The following is a 17,248-nucleotide window of genomic DNA, read 5'->3' on the forward strand; positions in this document are numbered from 1 at the left end:
GCTGCCAATGCTGCCCAATGGGCACAGCCTCTTTCAGGTGCTTGCAGGGGGGTTACTGGAGAAATGTCATGCTTCTGCCCCTCTCTGCCCTTGCGGCTCGTTGGGCTCTGTCCCAGGGCAGGAGAGGGGCAGCTCTCTGCCCAGCAGTGGGAGGATATTTGGGCCAGGTCTCCAGGATGTTGGTGACAAGTCAGGACAACATTGTGCCAGCAAGGTCTTGCAAGAGTTGAATGGGTCATTAAAGTCCTCCTGCTATGTGACCCCACAGATCACCCTGTCCCCTCCTTCTTCTGCCACCCTGGCCAGAGTGCCAGTGCCCAAGGCTGCTTGCCAGCTTACCCTAACCTGGGGAGGGAACAGCAAATGGGAGACCATATTTAACCAGATCTGGCAATGATTCACATGACAGCCTCCACATGACAGCCTCCACCCCCAGGGTGCTGACAGAGCTCACACCCTAACCAGCCATTTTGGGAGTGCCAAGCTCTGGGTGGCTCTTGGCATCCCAGGAGCCAACACCCAGCAGCTGGACCTAGAGCCCTTATGTCTGTGATGGAGTCTATTTCTCTTGCTTACAGCTGAGCCTTTCCTATGGGGAGCTGGATGAGTGCTGTCAGAGGAACATGACCTGGGGGTAGATCTGCCTTGGGCTGGCACAGTGATTGGATATGAGCGTTGTGCCAGTTCCCCAAGCAGAGCAAGGCCTGTGGGTTTCCCAGCTCATTCTCCCATCTAGGTAACAAAGTGGGACAGGAACAGAGATGTGACAACATATCCAGGTCAGTGTAACAGCCCATGGTTTAACTGGGAGGGGAATTAGCCACAGGGAGAACTTTCGAAAGGACGCAATGCAATTTCTATCACTTTGGATATCTCTAAACACCTGCTCTAGGGCTTGGACACTGCATGCCCATCCCACTGCTTAGCCCAGCCTACAGGAGGGTCTCAACCAGCCCACAGATATCCCCACTGCTCGGTGGGGGACAGGACAGATATGTCTGTGCATTACCAGGTGGCTGCAGCTCTACCATTTCTGTCCTGTGCTGTTTTGTGTAGTGCTGGATACCGAATAGCTGTGATTATTTCTCTCCAGGAAGGGGCCTGCCCAGGTTAGTGTTACATACTTCAGTGCCCCAGGAGGGATCTGCGTGAGGCTGTCTCTTTGTAGTGATCTTGCTCCAAAGGGCCTCCAGCCCACCCTAGCTGGGTAATACAGGGCTCTTTCTTGCTAATATGTATTAAAATGCAGGGAACTGATGGGTCCCAGGGGAGATATTGAATCAATAGAGCTTGTCTGCTCTCCAGCAGGGCATTTATTTGTTAACTTAATAAAAGGGAAATGGCTGTTGCTGAATTCCAGCTGCAGCCCAAGCCCTGCAAAGCCAGTCTTGTATATGGGGCATTGTAGTGCAGACAGCTTTTCCCTGAGGGGATTCAGGCCATCAGCAAGGAGGGTGGTGGGGGTAGCCCCGGCACCCCTTGCTCCTGCTTCACTGCCATGGGGCAGGACATGTGCCACCTTACCCTCCACACCACACACATACAAACACCGTAACCCATTCATGGGAGAGGGGGATGTGGGGTGGTTGCTAATGAGTCTCTGGCATCTGCTGTCCTTGGGGGAGCATCGAGGACATGTTTTATTAGAAGAGAATTACAAGGTAGAAGGTGATGGTTTCCCAATTCCATTAGTGAAGAAATGGTAAATGACTGCATGTGCCCCTTTCCTAGGCCAGAGGGGCAGGTAGGCGCGCCAAACAGGCAGGGTAGCACAATGGTGCCAGGTCATTTTGTGGTGATGGGGCAATGCCTCCCCGCCCGCTCCCTGGCGTCTGTGGCTGCATGGGGAGCTGATCTGCTCAGATCTAGTATTTGGGAGGATTCTTCATTGAGCTGGTTCCCAGCTGAATCAGGGGACAGATCTGGCTTGTTGCATGACTGGCACAAGGGTGAGGAGCATAAATATGTGGCTAGCATCACCATGGCAATGTCACTGCCCCTCTCTGCCCCTGGCTTCGGTGGGGAAGGGTCCAAACCCTTCTGTCTCCCACTGATCCCAGAGGGATGCTGCTGTCCAACACAAGCCATGTGAGATGGATCCAGCCTTAGAAGAAGGCCCCTGACAGCTCAGAGGTGGGAGGTCCCCCCTGCCCCAGGTGCTGCTTTCAAACAGGGCCCCCAAAGACTAAGGAAGAGAGATGCCAGCTCCCCAGATACCTCCAGGGCATCACACAGGCTGTATCCTGCTCATCCCCATCACAGTAGGCCAGAGTGAGCTGCCCTGGAAATCACTCATCCCAGAAGGTGCTGAGCCCCTTCCCCAAGGGTGCAGAACCTCATGTGCACATGGCACGTGGCCCTGTTTGCTGGGCACCTCAGAGAGGGAGGGAACACTGGGAGATGGGGGGGAAGAGACACTGCTGTTGAGGTGAACATGGTCCAGAGCCCAGACCAAAGGGCAGGAGGGTGCAGTGCGAGGCATGGCACTGGGCATGATGCTGCCTTCATTAGATTTTGGCCATCAGAGCTGAGATATCTTGGCTGTCCCAGAGCAGATGAGCAACCTCAACCGGGACATAGCCCGGGCTCCTCTAAGTAAGCCTCTGTGATCCTCAGTTCCCCCTCACACTCTCTCGGCTGTTAATCCTGACATCAGCACCAACCTGCAGGGCAAGGTGTCTCCCTTGCGGGTCCCACACACAGCTCAGGGCTGGAAGATACTTCTGGCCTGGCCTTTCTCCTGCAGGGTCAGAGGCTCCCTCTGTCCTTTGCAGCTCCCGGGGCACCACGGACTCTAACCCTGTTCCCAGCATGGCGGGGGGGGCCTCCCTGGGCTCCCTGCAGCACAGCCACCTGGAAGCATCAACCCCAGTGACATCAAGGCAGCTGACGGAGAGGCTGGTGCAGGACTTCCTTGGCTTCTTGTGGTCCGGTGTTTCCCGTTTCCTGTTCCACAATGGGCCTTAGCAAGGGCCACCATCCCCCTCACTGCCCTCCCAAGAGCAGCTCAAGATTCAGAGCTCTGATCAACCTGTGGGCAAGGGATGGACCATGGTGACTTCAAAGAGCCTGTTCCTCTGAGTGTGGGGTGCCCAACACAGGGGATTTACTCACAGAATCACAGAATCACAGAATAATTGAGGTTGGATGGGACCTCTGGAGATCATCTAGTCCAACCCCCCTGCTCAAGCAGGGTCACCTAGAGCATGTTGCACAGGATCATGTCCAGGCGGGTCACTGCTCTGTTCCCTGCATAGCCGGTCTGTATGGTGTGAGTATGCTGGAGAGTGAGGATAAGGAGAGAACTGCTGAGAAGGTAGACGTAACCTGAGCAGCAGGAATCTGCTCAGCGCAAGAGCTGTCCAGGTTGACCAGATTTCTCAGATCTGCCCGAGGACTCCCTGCTGTCTGGGATTCTGACCCTGGCACCATCCCAACACCCCTGCCCCATCTGCCTTGTTTCCTTTCCTCTGTGCCTGGGGCCACTCTCGCTATGGCCTTGGGTAGCTCCCAGTATTAGCAACCCTCCAGTGCCCCATGTCTCTGGCTGGAACACCCAGATCACCGCTGCCCTAGGCCAGCTCCTTCTGCTCAACAGCATCATGACCCCCACACCAGAGAGCACCAGGCAGAGACAGGAGTCAAGCAGCAGCGGTGTCTGAGTGATGCCAAGTTTGCGGGGAGTACAAGCCCTAGAGGTAGTTGTTTCAGGGAGTACTTGTCTTGCCTCCATCATCCTCCAATCACTGCTGGTCTCCCAGCGTGGCAGGGACCTGCACAGTCCTGATCTCTCTCCCATCCCCTGGGCCATTCAGTATGTCAGCACTCCCCTAGAGCAGGCTGTATCAGGGAGGAAACGTTCTTCATTGGGACTATGGAAGTGGCAGGTTTGGTCCTAGGATTATGCTGGGCTGCAATTAACTCCTTTGCAGGGATAGATGTTTCCCTCAATGGTGTCAATTAGCACTGGTGTGATTGATGGCTGTCACTGCTGGACTGGCCCTAGAAAAGCAGCACTGGGTGAAGCAGCTGTATGGCCAAACACAAAGGTCTTCTCCCTGAAACAGCTCAACCCTGGAGGGAGATGGCAACAGGGTGCAAAAGGGACTGGTCTGATCTGTTTCCAAAAGCAAACCAAAATCCCTTCCCTGTCTTGCAGCTGAACAACCAACCACTGCCACCAGGTGTGCATACAGCCCAGATGCAGCTGCACTCTTCTCTATGTATAGCTCTGAGCTGATCCCTTCGTCCCTTCCTTCTCCAGCTTGTATCTAGCTGTAAGAAACACAGCCACTTCTCAGGGGAGGCAGGGGAGAAGAGGGTGCCCATGGGAACCCTAGAGATGGCATCCATTGGTATTGCCCCCTTTGTCCTCCCTCTGGGCCAGGAGGGAGAAGGCAGGTCAGGAGCTTGGTAGCAGCTCAGAGCTGAGGTGGGCAATGTGGTAAGACAGGCACTTTGATCCCTCCAGCTGCTGCTTATTCCCAGGTTTCCAGATGTTCAGAGGTGTTTTACTGGTATTGTTGGCATTGGCCAGCACAGAGCACAGGTTGCATTTCCATCTCAGCTGCAGCCCGGGGATCCAGCAGCAGTAGATTCAGACCAGGTGGCTCTGCCTAGGGAGGGTGAGAGGGCAGCCACCCTACTCTGGGAAATGCCCAAGGAGCACAGTGGCTCTGGACAGGATCTGACCCCACTAGCCCAAGCATGGCCAGGAGAAAGACTCCCAGGCCTAAGAGGGAGGGATGTGGCTGGGATTTACCCTTCTCCGTTGCCCAGGGAAGCATGTCCATGCCTCTGCCTGAAGGCACCTGATTCCCCTTGGCACAGAGAGCTGGGAGTGGGTGGGGGGGAAGCCAGTATGGCCTGGCCCAGAGGGGTCTGCAGACCTGCACACTGGCTGTATGGTGAGCAGCTAGGCCCTCCTGGGCTGGCTCCAGGACACTTTGGACTGGAAAACTGTAGCAGCAGGTACCACACAGCTCCCTCCACCTGTGTCTGATGCTGGATACTGCCACACACGTTGGGGCTGGAGCAGGAAGGCAGAAATGGGAATATCAAATGAGCAATGGCTGGCAGAGCATCCATGAGAGAGGCAGCTGCCAGTATCCTCTGCCCAGACATCAGCACCGATGGAAAGAGGCTTTTAGGGCTTTTACAGCTGCCATGAAGGAAGGGGGCCTCTGGTGGTTTGGTGGCCATAGTGAGTGAGCCCAGGCCTCTGTGCAGCCTCAGTGAATCCATCACATTCACAGCTTCTCCAAGCTTTCTCTGGGGCGTGAACCCATGAAGTTTCCTGCTCCTGGCAGCAGGGCAGCACTGCTGCAGGCTGCCTGGTCTCCTATGCCAGATGAGCAGGGCCTTGTGCGACTCCATGCACGGCCCCTTGAAGACCTCTCCACTCTGCCTCTCGGGACTGCCCAGCTCCGACTGTCTGCGGGAAGAGCAGCTTTGGCCGTCCGCTTGCTGCTGTGCACTGGCAGTCCTGCACACTATCAGAGGGCAGCTGGGCTCAATCCCAGAAGAAGCTGCATGCCAGCAATGGGTGGAATGGGTTTTTAGGAGGAGACCATGAGCTTTTCAAGATAAAATTCTTGCTAAATGAAAGCCAGAAACTTCACTGCCACTGTGCCGGTCTGGCCCGGCTGCGCAGGTCACTGTCACAACGTGGGGCAGGAGCGGGGCCCCCGCCGGGCCAGCAGGCGGCAGCCTGGCAGCGCCGTGCACCCGGGGCGGAGCTGAGTGTGTGTGTGTGTGTGTGTGTACGCGCATTTGTGTGAGTGCATGTGCGTGTGTATGTGAGAGAGAGAGTGAGAGAGACTGTGTGTGTTTGAGTGGGAGTGGGAGTGTGTGTGTGTGTGCGTGTGTGTGTGTGAGTGTATATGAGTCTGAATGTGTGTGTAAGTATGTGGGGTGAGTGTGGGTGACACTGTACATGTGAGTATGAACGTGTGTGTGTGAGGGTATGTGTGTGTGTTTGAAAGTGTATGTGTGTGCACGTGTGTGTGTGAATGTGAGTGTGAGAGTGTGTTTGTGTGTGAGAGTTTGTGTGTGAAAGTATGTGTGTATGTGTGACTGTGTGTGAGTGTGAGAGTGTGTGTATGCATATGTGCACATGTGTGTGTGTATGGTGCAAGTGAGAGTGTGTGAGACTGAGAGTGAGTGTGTTAATGTGCCAGTGTGTGTAAGAATGTGTGTGAAAGTGTGTGTGTGAGTGTGTGTGACTGTGAGATTGTGTGTGCATGACTGTGTGGGTTTGAGAGTTTGTGTGCAAGTGTGTGGGAAAGTGTGAGTGTGTGAGACCGTGTGTGTGATTGTGTCCAAGAGCGTGTGTGAGTATGAGTATGTGAGAGCATGTGTATGTGTGAGCATGTGTGAGACTGTGTGTGAGCGTGTGTGAGCGTGTCTGCATGAGTGTGAGAGAGTTTATGTGTGAGTGGGCAGGTAAGTGGGGGGTGAGTGTTTTGTGGGGAAGTGGGAGTGTGTATGTGGCAGAGGTGGGGGAGCATGGCGAGTGGTGGGGGGAGGTGAGTGACGATGCAGGGTTGTATGTGGGGAGGTGTGTGAGTGTGTAAGAGTGTGGGGAGAGGGAGAGTGCATGGGGGGATGAGGCTGGGGAAGTGGTGTGTACATGTGCGAGTGTGCTGTTGGGAAGGAAGGTGCATGGTGTGTGAGCAGGCAGGGGAGGATGAGCATGACATCTCTGCATGTGTGTGTGTAGAGGAGAGGATGCACGTGATGTGTGACAGAGTGTGAGTGTGTGAGTGTGTGTGTATGTAAGCGTGTATGCATGAGAGTGTGTAAGAGATTGTGCATGTGTGTGTATTTGAGCTGTGAGTGTGTGCATGTACGTGTGTGTGTGTGCAAGTGTGTGTGTGCTTGAGTATGTGAGAGTGCACAAGTGGAAGAAAGAGTTTGTGTGAGAGTGGGGGGTGAGTGTGGGGGTGTGACCGTTTTGTGGGGAAGTGTATATGTGGGTGTGCGCTGTTGTGGGGGGAAGGTATGTGGCGTGGGAGTGTGTGTGCAGGGCATCAAGCGCATGACAGCTCTGTATGTGTGTATATGTGTGTGTCTGTGTGTGTGTGCATGTCTGCGTGCATGTGTAGAGGAGAGGATGCACACGACGGGTGTGCGTGCATGTGTGTGTGTGCCTGTCCCCGTGTGTGCATGTGTGTGTGTGCATGGGTAGAGGAGAAGATGCACATGACGAGTGTGTGTGCGTGTGTGTGTGCCTGTTCCCGTGTGTGCGTGTGTGTGTGTGTGCACGGGTAGAGGAGAGGATGCACATGGCAGAGGGTTGTGCGTGCGTGTGTGTGTGCCTGTCCCCGTGTGCGCGTGTGTGTGTGTGCATGGGAAGAGGAGAGGATGCACATGGCAGAGGGGTGTGTGTGCGTGTTGCGCGCGTGTGTGCGTGCGCCCCTCTCCGCGCGTGGGCGGGGCGGGTCCCCCCCGGCTCCGCCCCGGCCCGGCCCCGGCCCGGCCCCCGGTGCGGCGGCGGCGGCGGCGGCGGCCGTGCCCGCTCGGCATGCGCGGCTCCGGGGCTGCGGCAGCGCGCCCCCGCTCCGCGCCAGCCTCCTCCTCCTCCTCCTCCCCCTCCCCCACCCCCACCTCCCCCCCCCACCGCGGGCACCTGGAGCCTTCCTCCCCCGCCTCCTCCTCGTGGATGCGCTCGGGCCGGGGCGGCCGCGCGGTGCCCGAGCGGCGGGGGCATGGCGGCCCCGGACAGCTGTGTCAAGGTGGCGGTGAGGTGAGTCCTGGCCGCGGCGTCCTGGCGGGGGCGCTCGGTGCCACCCCCGGGGGTCTCGGTGCACCCCCCCGCCCCCCGGGAGGGGGCCTCGGTGCACCCCGGGAGGAGCTCGGTGCACGCGCCCGGGGGGGGGGGGGGTCCTAGTGTGTGTGCACGGAGGGGCTCTTGCCGGCGGCTGGGGAGTGGGACCCTGCCCCCCCCCCCCCCGTGGGTCCCGGCGTTTAGCGGAGAAACCGACGAGGGAAGCGAACCCCAGGCTCGGTCTCGCCCTGGGTCTCCTCCCCGGTATCGCCTCCTCCTCTGCGTTGGTCTGGGGCTGCCTCGGCCGAGCTCCCGCCTCCTCCATCACCCCAGACGCTGCCCTGCTTTCCTCCCCTTCTGGTCTGTCCAGGGCACGATTTCTTCCCTTGCAGCCAGTGCCCTGCAGTGTTGGGCAAGTGGGGGGGCGGGGGGGGCGACTAGGCTGGAGACCTCCTGTGTCCCTGCAGAGCCGCGGGGCCCATTCACCTGGAGATCTCGCTGCCTTCCAGCCTTTCCACCTCGGCAGCTCCTGGCCATATTGTGCATGGGTCTGACAAACAGGGGTGTCAAATAAGGGCTGATGGGAGAGGGCAGGGAGATCCCTGCTTGTCCCCCTCCACCCCCACCCCGGGTATGTGGTAGCGGACAATGCGGCATCTCGATGTCCTTTGTGCTGTCTCTGGGTTGGGAACAATAAGCCTGATAGGTCTTGCACCTAAATGAAGGAGCTGCCAGTGTCATCTAATTTGTGTGCTGTTCAGGGGGCTGCAGGGGGCATGGAGGGGGCTGGGGGGGGGGGTGCACTGCGCCAGGGCCCTGACATGGGTGGTGGCCAGCAGGGCAGATCCTTCATTGCCTTCAAATCTTCGCAGGGATGGATGAAACTCGGGGCCGGATTCGGAGTCCCTTTGTTAGTGTTGTACCAGGCTGGGTGTATTCTGAGCGCAGCTGCTGGGGTCTTGGAACCCAGTGTCATTTTCTTTGCTTCTCTATGCCAAGAAAGGAGGAAGGAGGGCAAGGAGACCACTGAGTCCCCAGCTGGAGGGGGTGTAGAAGCTACTGGGGAGTGAGTGCCCCAGAGACAGTATGGAGCCAAAGCCCAGCAGGAAAGCAGGGTGCCTGGCTGTCATGGCCAGACTTGTTCTGCATGGCAGCCAGCGTGGAGAAGGGACTGGGGAGTACGGCTTTCTCCGGCTTGCCCTGTGCCTGTACTGGGTCAGGCCAGCTTCTTCTGGACAGATGTGAGCCTGGTGTGGCCCCTCGGTGCTCAGTGCTCCCTTGCAGGGTGTCGGAGGGGCATGAGGAAAGGATTAGGCCTCCCTGAGCAGCCTGGGGAGGCACCACTTGGCAGCATGCTGGCAGGCTCAGCTCCACTGGGTTATACCGATCTCCCCATCCAGCTGCTCTTTCCTTGTCTCCTGCTGTGGGGCTGCAGTGGGCCCCATGCAGTGGTGGCCTTCCTGCCAGATCTGTGGGGTAACTCTGGGGAGCACAGGGGGTGCAGTGTCCCGCTGTCCATGGCTCAGAAAGACTCTGACATAAGGCAGGTGGGGATGACATGGGGGGTGCTTATAGCAATCTGTGGGGGGGTCCACATTAGTCTTTGGAAGAAGATTTGCAGATGGCACTGCTCTGGCTGGTCCCTGCCTGTTTGGGTAGAGCAAGAGCACAAAAGATGCTCAGTGCAGCGTCTGTGATGGAGGGGGAGTGGGTGGGTGTGGAACTGCGAGCACTGCTGCATATGTGTGTGTGTGTATGTGCATGTGTGTGTATGCGTGTGTGTGCACCAAGACACCTCCCAGCACTGCCTGCCCTTTGAGCCTTCCCATCCTGGAAGCAGGAGGTGATTTTCCGCCCTGCTCTGTTCAAGAGGCAGAAAATCAGGGCCAGGTTCAGATTTTGCAATTTGGAGGAGCTGCACGGAAGGTGACAAAGTCCCTCCTGTGCTGGCGTTCCTGTGGACCCAGCGGGGGGGTGACTGCGCAGGGGCAGAGCTGGGGCTGTGCCAGGGAGGGGGGTGTCCATGCCAGGACACTGACCTGGGAACCTACTGATGCTGGCTGGCTGGGGGTGGAGATTTCCTGCTGGCCAGACTCTTCCCGTCCTCCATCCTGCGTTTCTTTCAGGATGGAGCCTTTTAACAAAAGGCCCTGCTCAGGCCTGGGGGTCCCTTTTCCCCAGGAGATCCAGCGGGTGCTGTCGGGGAAGGCAGCAGTGGAGCCTTTTGTCCTAGGCCATTCCCACCTAATCCTCATGCCAGCAATGGGGTCACTGATTGTCTGGTGCAAGCAGCAGGGGAATCATGAGTGGGAGGTGATTCGAACGTGTAGGCTCCCCTCCAAGGGACCACTGATTGCTGGTGTTGCAGTGGGGCTGGAGTATCCTGGTGAGGATCTGGGGTGCTCCATCTCTTTCCCATCTCCTCCTTGAAGGAGCAAGCTGTTGTCCGGCTTGGTGGTTTTTTGTGGCTGCGTGGGCAGGAGGGATGCTGTAGCAGAAGGTGAGCTTGCAGCAGGAAGGAGGGGGATTTTGAGTGATGCAATCCAGCACGAGACAATGCAGGCAGGTTTGCAGTGCTGTGCTGGCAGCTCCTGAGCACCGAGCTGGGTGTGGAAGGGCTGAGCTGTTTTCTTTCAAGGACAATACAGCTAGAGGGCCCAGAGCCCAGCCAGTTTTGTGTGGCTTTTCTGCCCAAGCAGCCCCAGGGACATGGTGATCTGTGTCCCCTCCTTCCCCAGGTTGGAAGGAGAGTGAGGTTTCTCTTTGTGTGCACTCTGAGATCTCATAAAGCCCTGCTGGTGGAGCAGCCAGGCTGCAGGAGTCTCACAGACCCCTGCACCCTCTGTGCAAGCAGTGGCTTGAAACCTGCCTTCAGATCCCACCTTCCACAGCTGTTGTGCTCTGCCCAGAGCCCTTTAATACCCGAATCTGCCATCTGTGATGTTTATTTGGGCTGTCTGTGTCCCAGCCACTTACAGTCCTGCTGCTGAGTGAGAGCAAGGTACGACTACCAGCCAGGACCCTGAGGAGATGCGGGGATGCTGTGGGGTGATGGAGGCTTTGGAGGAAGTCACTGTCTGTCACTGTGATTAAATTGCCAGTGCTGAGAATGGTCTCCTTGATGTCGGAGGTGCTGCAGCCATCAGAGCTTGCCTTTGGGACTTTGTCCTAGTCCCCGGGGGCTGGAGGAACAGGGATGGCAGGGCTGTGCCAGCCGTGCTCCTTCCCTTGTTTGGAAAGCCCAGCCTAGGGGATTTGATCCAAATGCCATTTTAAAAAATTAACAACCCAGATCCTGGGCACACCTGCATAAATGAAGCAAAATTTGCAGGGATCCCAGCACCTGCTGCACAAATGCCCACCCGGCACCAGCAGGGACAGAACTGGGGCTGTTAAATCAATCCCCTTTCTTCATCAAAGCCAGTTCCAGCGCAGCCTGCTTGAGGGCTGCCAGCTAAAGGCACAGATCTGTCTTGAAGGTACATGAGAGAGGGGGACAGTGCATCCCTGTCCCTCCAAGATGGTGGTGTAGCTGTCAATGCAGAGGGGTCTTGCCTTGCTCTCTCCCCAGCTCCCTGCTTCTTCCACGTGATAACAGGAGGGAGGGACCATGCTTTCCTAGTGCTGTGGCTTGACTCTTTGTCATGTAGGTGCAAACTAGGGAGTAGGTCTGTCCTGGAAATGCCAGGGCAAAAGCTGATCCTTGAAGGGGACTCTTGATTCCCAGCTGGTTGTTCTTTCCTCCTGGCAGAAGGAGCCTGGAAAGATGCTGTGATGTTTCACTGCTGACTTTAAAGTCAAACTTCCCATCTTCTCTCTTTGGAGACCTTCTGGATGCCCAGGGAAGTACTGGATTTTTGGCACTGGGAGTCCAAAGGACCTGAAAGCCAAGCCACTGATCAGGGGCAAGTGGGTTTATTTAGGCTTTGTCTGCACACAAAGTGAAATGACCAGTGCTTGCTCCAGCACCTTTGTGAGCAGAGAGAAATGCAGGCACATCAATTGGTTCTAGTCTAGGGATTTATTTGAACCATTGTTGGAAAGCTGCAACTTGGCCCGGTGTTAAATGCTTGACAGACACAGAAGAGAGCCTGTCCTTGTTCCTCGAGGAACACTACTATCTCCAAGAGGAGTGCTGGATCCTACCCTCCTGCACTCCCTGAAGGCCTCTGGCAGAAGGCAGGGAGCCGGTCTACCTTCACTTTTCATTTGGGTTTAAATCTGGCTGGTTGCACAGGCGATCCCTGCATTGGTGCTTCTAGATTTGCCATCTTGAAGTGTTTGATACCATAAGGAGGAAGTGAGGGGGGCAGAGCTGACACAAGCGATGCTGCAGCGGAATTACGTGTTCATGTTTTTTGTGCTGGTTTAACGGACTCAGCCTTGAAACCGCCACCAGCTTTGATGGTGCTGTGCTGAGGTCAGCGGAGACAGGAGTCTTTGAACTCCACAGCCTTGCAGCTTGGGGTGGGGGGGTGTGTGGAACTGCTCCAGAGAAGAGGAGAGGCATCAACTGCTTCTTTCTTCTGTAGGTGACCTTCAAACTCCGGCTGCTGCAATGCAACCAGGTCTGCAGGCTCGTGTCCTCCGTCTGGGAGGACAGCTGTTGTTTTGAAGCTTGTCTCCCTTTGAGCCTCATCTGTACCCCCCCCCCCCCGCACCATCTGAACTCACAGTCAGGTGCTGTCAGCCTCTTGCAGCTGCAGCAAACTCTGGGGTGCTGCGGCAAGAGCGTGACTCGCTGGGCTGGCGATAGGAAGTCAAGTCCTGCCCCCTCTCTGGCTGCAGGAGGTTTTGCTGTGTCAGGAAGGGCTGATGGCGCCTCGACACAGGGACTGGGAGGCTTTTAAACTCCTTCTTTGGGCTTGGCTGGGGGAGGTTTGGGAGACAGGGTTGGCTGCAGACATGCTCCCCAAAAGGAATTTCAGAGTGCTCAAATGCAATCAGAAAGAAAAGCAGTCCCCCGCACTGAGCTGTCTGCAGCACCCAAGCACGCCTAGTGGGCTGTGGAGACTCAGGAAACGGAGCTTGTGAAATTGGGGAAGGAAGTTGAGTCGGATTTCAAGTTTATTTAAACCGTGCAATCTCCAGTCCTCTGCCGCTCTCATAAACACTCTTGCTGAGATACCCTGTGCCCCCCTTGCAGACAGCCTGGACACTGATTGTCTCCTGCTGTGGAGAGCTGCTCTCATCTCCATCCCTTCCCTCTTTCCCAAAGACGTATAGCTTGGCTTTGGATGGAGATCCATGCAACCAGTGTCAGTGTGAGCACGTGGTGATTGCAGCCTCCCCTGGCAGGCCTCAGCTTACTGGGGCTGTAGCGGTAAAGGCCTGGTGCCTCAGCACAGGGTGCCAGGAACCAGGGAGCAGCAGGGTTAACTGGGCTTCAGGCCCTGCCTGTGTTCTGGCATTTTTGCTACCACGTGGCTGGGGCTCTTGTGTCTGACGGGATGGTTTTATGGGAACCTGGAGCCTCTGGAATTAGCTGGAGTCAGCTCTCTGGTCAGATTCTCTGAGGAGGCAAGTGGCCAAGGTGCTTCCAGCCTTCCTGAAGCAAGCAGGGAGGGACTATGCTGAGGGTTGTCTCCACCTCTGGCAATTTTGGGACCAGATGTGGAAGTGGCATGAGCCCAACACCTGTCACGCTGGGTGCAGGTGCAGACTGAGAGCATTGCCCCAGACAGGGATGAGGCAGCCTAGTACCAGATGCTGTCATCATGGTGATGCCACAACTCCAAGCTCCCTTCTAACATGGAGGGATGGGGTGGCTCATGGGACACTGTCTCCTTCCAGGTCTGGCTCATGTTAAACTGATTTTGCTCAGAACTGGCAGGGCTGTGCGTGTTGACTTTACAGGGTAGGAGTTTGGGCAGATGGGGAGATGAGACAAACTCATCCCCACCTCCACAGCCCTTCTGCCCTCAGTGTGCCCTCTTCCTTCTGCCTGCTGTGGGGACATGCCCCAGCTCCAATGAAAGGGAGAGGTGGGACACCCCATCCTGGTGTCATTGCAGAGCCCAACCTAGTGAAGAGGGGAGAGGGGTATTGGCCTTGTGCCACGTTTCTCGCAAGGAACAAGGGCTGGCTTGAATTTAACATGGCCTGGACACATCACCCCAGCACTGAACTGGTCCAAAAGGGAGCATTACACCAGGTCCTGGGGGAGGGGGCTGTGACTGGGCCCCCAAAGAGCGCTGCATTGTAAGGAAGGACACATCTCAGGAGGCTGCTAAAGCCTGTAGTCATCTGGGCATGCAGTGCACAGATACGGGAAACCCCAGGACATTTCCCACGTCCTTCACCTCCATCGGGGGTGACTCAGGTCTCATAGCAGATCCCCGCCAGGTCCCGCGCTGTGTGTGTTTCACAGCTGTGCTAAACCCATCAGGGTGACCGCTGCTGCTCTTTGGTTTCACTTTTGGGTTTGCATGCCCTAGCACAATGCGTATGTGTGCATGTTCTTGGCTTCCATGTCTTCAGAGAGCCTGTTTGTGTCAACCTCTCTGCTCTGTCAGGGAAAGTCACTGGCCTGGGCAGACCTCCCCCTCACCTCGCCATGGTGGTGGGGGGAGCTGCGTTTGTGACCCCAGCAGGGCACAGGAGAACAGTGGCTTTGGTCTCAGAGGGTCGCTCAGTCCAGGTGTGTGGGCGAGAGAGACTTTTTTTTTTTTTTTTCCCTGTGCCTGGCTTCAATCAGACACACACTTGCTGGGTTTTACAGCGGAAATGTTAAAAAGGAGATGGAAACATTGATGGTACATGAGGGGGGGCAGCCCCAGGAGCGCAGTTTCAGTATGCTCAGTGCAGCGCTACATTGCTTAAACACAGAGACTTCCTAGCCTGGAGCATCACCCAGGGCAAGACAGCTTTAAGTGGCTTTTGGTGCCTGCATCCCATTGCCAGTCAACAAGGATTCAAATACTTAGTACCATGAAGTGCCAGGGACTTTGAGGCATGGACTCTTTTTAAGCTGCTAGGGCAGAGCTGAGCCTAGCTACAGCTCTTCTGTGCTAGGAGTATTAGTTACAGCAAAGAAGTAAAATTGGGGGCAGGAGAAAATTGCAGTTGATGAAGCTCTAAACAAACCTGTTAGGAATAAAACTCCTGGGCCCACAGAGAGAAAAGGAGATACCCCCACTGAGCCCGGCGTTAATTGAAAAGCCAGCTCTGGCCACGCAGTTGTTATGCTGTTCCCATTGCGGGGCTGGCCCTGGTGGTCCCACAGGGGGTATTTCCTGCCAGAGGCTGTCAAAATAGTCCATATTGCTAGGTTAAACAGCAAGTAGGTTTGGGGCGTGCTGGATTGCAAGGGGAGTTACCGCCAGCCTCTGCCACCCACCTCCTTGTCCCCCTGGAGTGGCTGTGGGAAACGAGCATGCAGCTGGGTGATTTCTGCCTCGGTTAGATGCTAAAGGGTTTCTTCATTGGCTCAGCTGGAGGAAAGGCAAGCAGCCGAGCAGTCCTCTCCTTGGGCCTGTCTTGTTTACTGTGGGAGAGCCAGGCGTGTTTCTATTGAGTGCTGGCATTTACAGGGCTCAAACTGCTTTGCCCTGTGACCCAGCCAGCTGCCCCTGCTTCAGGGTGAGGGGGTAGATTTGCTTCTGAAAGCAGCAAGTTTTTCCCCTCCACCATCACTGCCTTCCCCTTTACATCAGCCGGGGGTCTGCTCTGTGCAAAGCGCGAGCTGTTCCAGTGCCGCCATGCCAGGCTCTGCCCTGGCACATCCCTGCCACTCCTGTCCCTGAGTGCCAAGTGCTTGTCATTGGCTCTACCCTGCTGTGTGGGGGAAAGTGCCCAGCGAGGCTGTAGCGTGGCTGACGGGGCCCACAGGAACTCTTGTGAGAGCACCTAGCGCCGCAGCCTCATCCAGCTTGACATCTGCCTCTCTGTTTCGCTTGGTGTGGACAAAACACAGACTCCCCTCATTTCCAAGTGACTGTTTGTAGCTATGCCTGAAGTCCCAGCCAGGAGTGGGGCTGTGAGTACCTGAAATCCAAGCAAATTCCCTTCCTCTCCCCTGTGGTTCAGGCAGGTTCACCAGGGCTGGTGGGAGGGTGTTTTCATGCCATGGCTATTTGTAGCCAAGCTGGCCAAGCCAAGCTGGCTCCGAACTCCCCTGTCCCCAGCTCTCCTGAGAGCCAAGCATCTCCTTGGAGTGGGATAGGGTGTAAAGGATCCCGTATGGCCCTTAGGCCACATGCTCTGCATAACCTTGGGTGGCAGGATGTTAACACCTCCCTGCCCCCTTGTGCTGGCTGTTTTTTGCATCTCTGCTCCTGCCTGTATCACGTTGAAGCTCAGGGTTTGGTGGGTGCCTCTCTGCTGTGTCCCCAGGGGTGTGTGTGTGGGGGGGTGTTTTAGCATCTCCCCCTCCCCCAGCTCTGGATTTGGTCTCCCAGCATAGCCAGTCCCAAATCTAGGCCAGCCCCAAGGGGAGAGCTCTGCATGTTGGCACTGAGGTGGCCTGATGAGGATGGCTGACACCAGCCTGACCCTCCCCGGGGTAAAAGATTTAATAAACATTCATCTTCCCCCACTGACACAGTTGAGACCCTGCAGGCTCTCAGCCCCTTCCTGGGGAGCTGTACAGCCTGACCTTTAACATCAGGGACAAAATTGCCTGTGACTGCTCCCGCTGGGCTCTTTCTTCTTTTTCAGCCACAGCTTTGGGCACAGTTGAGTGCTGGGACCAAATGTCCCGTGTGCGTGAGAAAAGAGCAGCTGCTGGGGGCATGGGACAAGGAGATGGGGGATGCTCTGGGGGCTCAAGGGCCCTGTGGGGTAGTGTGTGATGTGCTGCGTCTGTTCAGCCTGTTCCTCCCCAGAAGAAGTCATAAGGTTTCCACTCCTTTGTGAGAGCTTCTGTGGTGCTTGATATAATAACCAAAATAATCCATCTCCAGAGCCCTTCTCATCTGTGGGCATACTGTGGGACATGTTGCTTGGACAGAGGCAGCAAGACTGTGATGTCTCTATCCCTGCAGTGATCTGGAGAGGAGGTGAGAGATATTGGGAAGGGAGGAAGGACTTTGTGTTGGGGCAGTGGGGAAGGCTGAAGTCTGAAGAAAAGACTAGAGCTGGGGTCCTGACCCTTGCAAGTGCTGTTAGATTTGTGCAGAAATGGCCTGATTGTGGTCAGGAGCCTGAGCTGACTTAGGCTGCTTTGCGTCACCTGGGGGAGGCTGTGGGTGCCAGCAAAATGTGTCTGCATGGTAGGAAGGAAGAGCCCACCTGCTCCTGGCATGCCAGGGGCAGCACAGACCATGTTTCTGGGGATTGCCCAGTGTTTAGGGTTATTCAGAGCATTCTCTGAATGCTCTTTGCCCCTTGCCTCCTGGGGGAGGCAGAGAGGAGCCCATTGCCTCTGCAAAGGTTGGCTGAGGCCATCAAGGCAGCTTCCCAACCCAGTCAGGCTACACTGGCACTGTCCTTTGGATCAAGGACTAGGATAGGTGGCCAGACACTGCTGTCGGAGGAGAC

At 56.3% G+C, this 17,248-nt stretch overlaps 1 protein-coding gene across 1 annotated transcript in view; it reads left to right on the plus strand.

The window, feature by feature from the left end:
- The first annotated feature begins 7,700 nt into the window (after positions 1–7,700).
- The window catches only part of KIF21B (kinesin family member 21B), a 47,333-nt gene continuing 37,785 nt past the window's right edge, over positions 7,701–17,248 (plus strand). Inside the window, exon 1 of the mRNA XM_067310566.1 lies at positions 7,701–7,747. Within this exon, the coding sequence (XP_067166667.1) occupies positions 7,710–7,747 (38 nt within the window). The 5' untranslated portion in view covers positions 7,701–7,709. The remainder of the gene's footprint in view (positions 7,748–17,248) is intronic.

This window comes from Apteryx mantelli, chromosome 25 (genome assembly GCF_036417845.1).
Source record: "Apteryx mantelli isolate bAptMan1 chromosome 25, bAptMan1.hap1, whole genome shotgun sequence".
NCBI lineage: Eukaryota > Metazoa > Chordata > Aves > Apterygiformes > Apterygidae > Apteryx > Apteryx mantelli.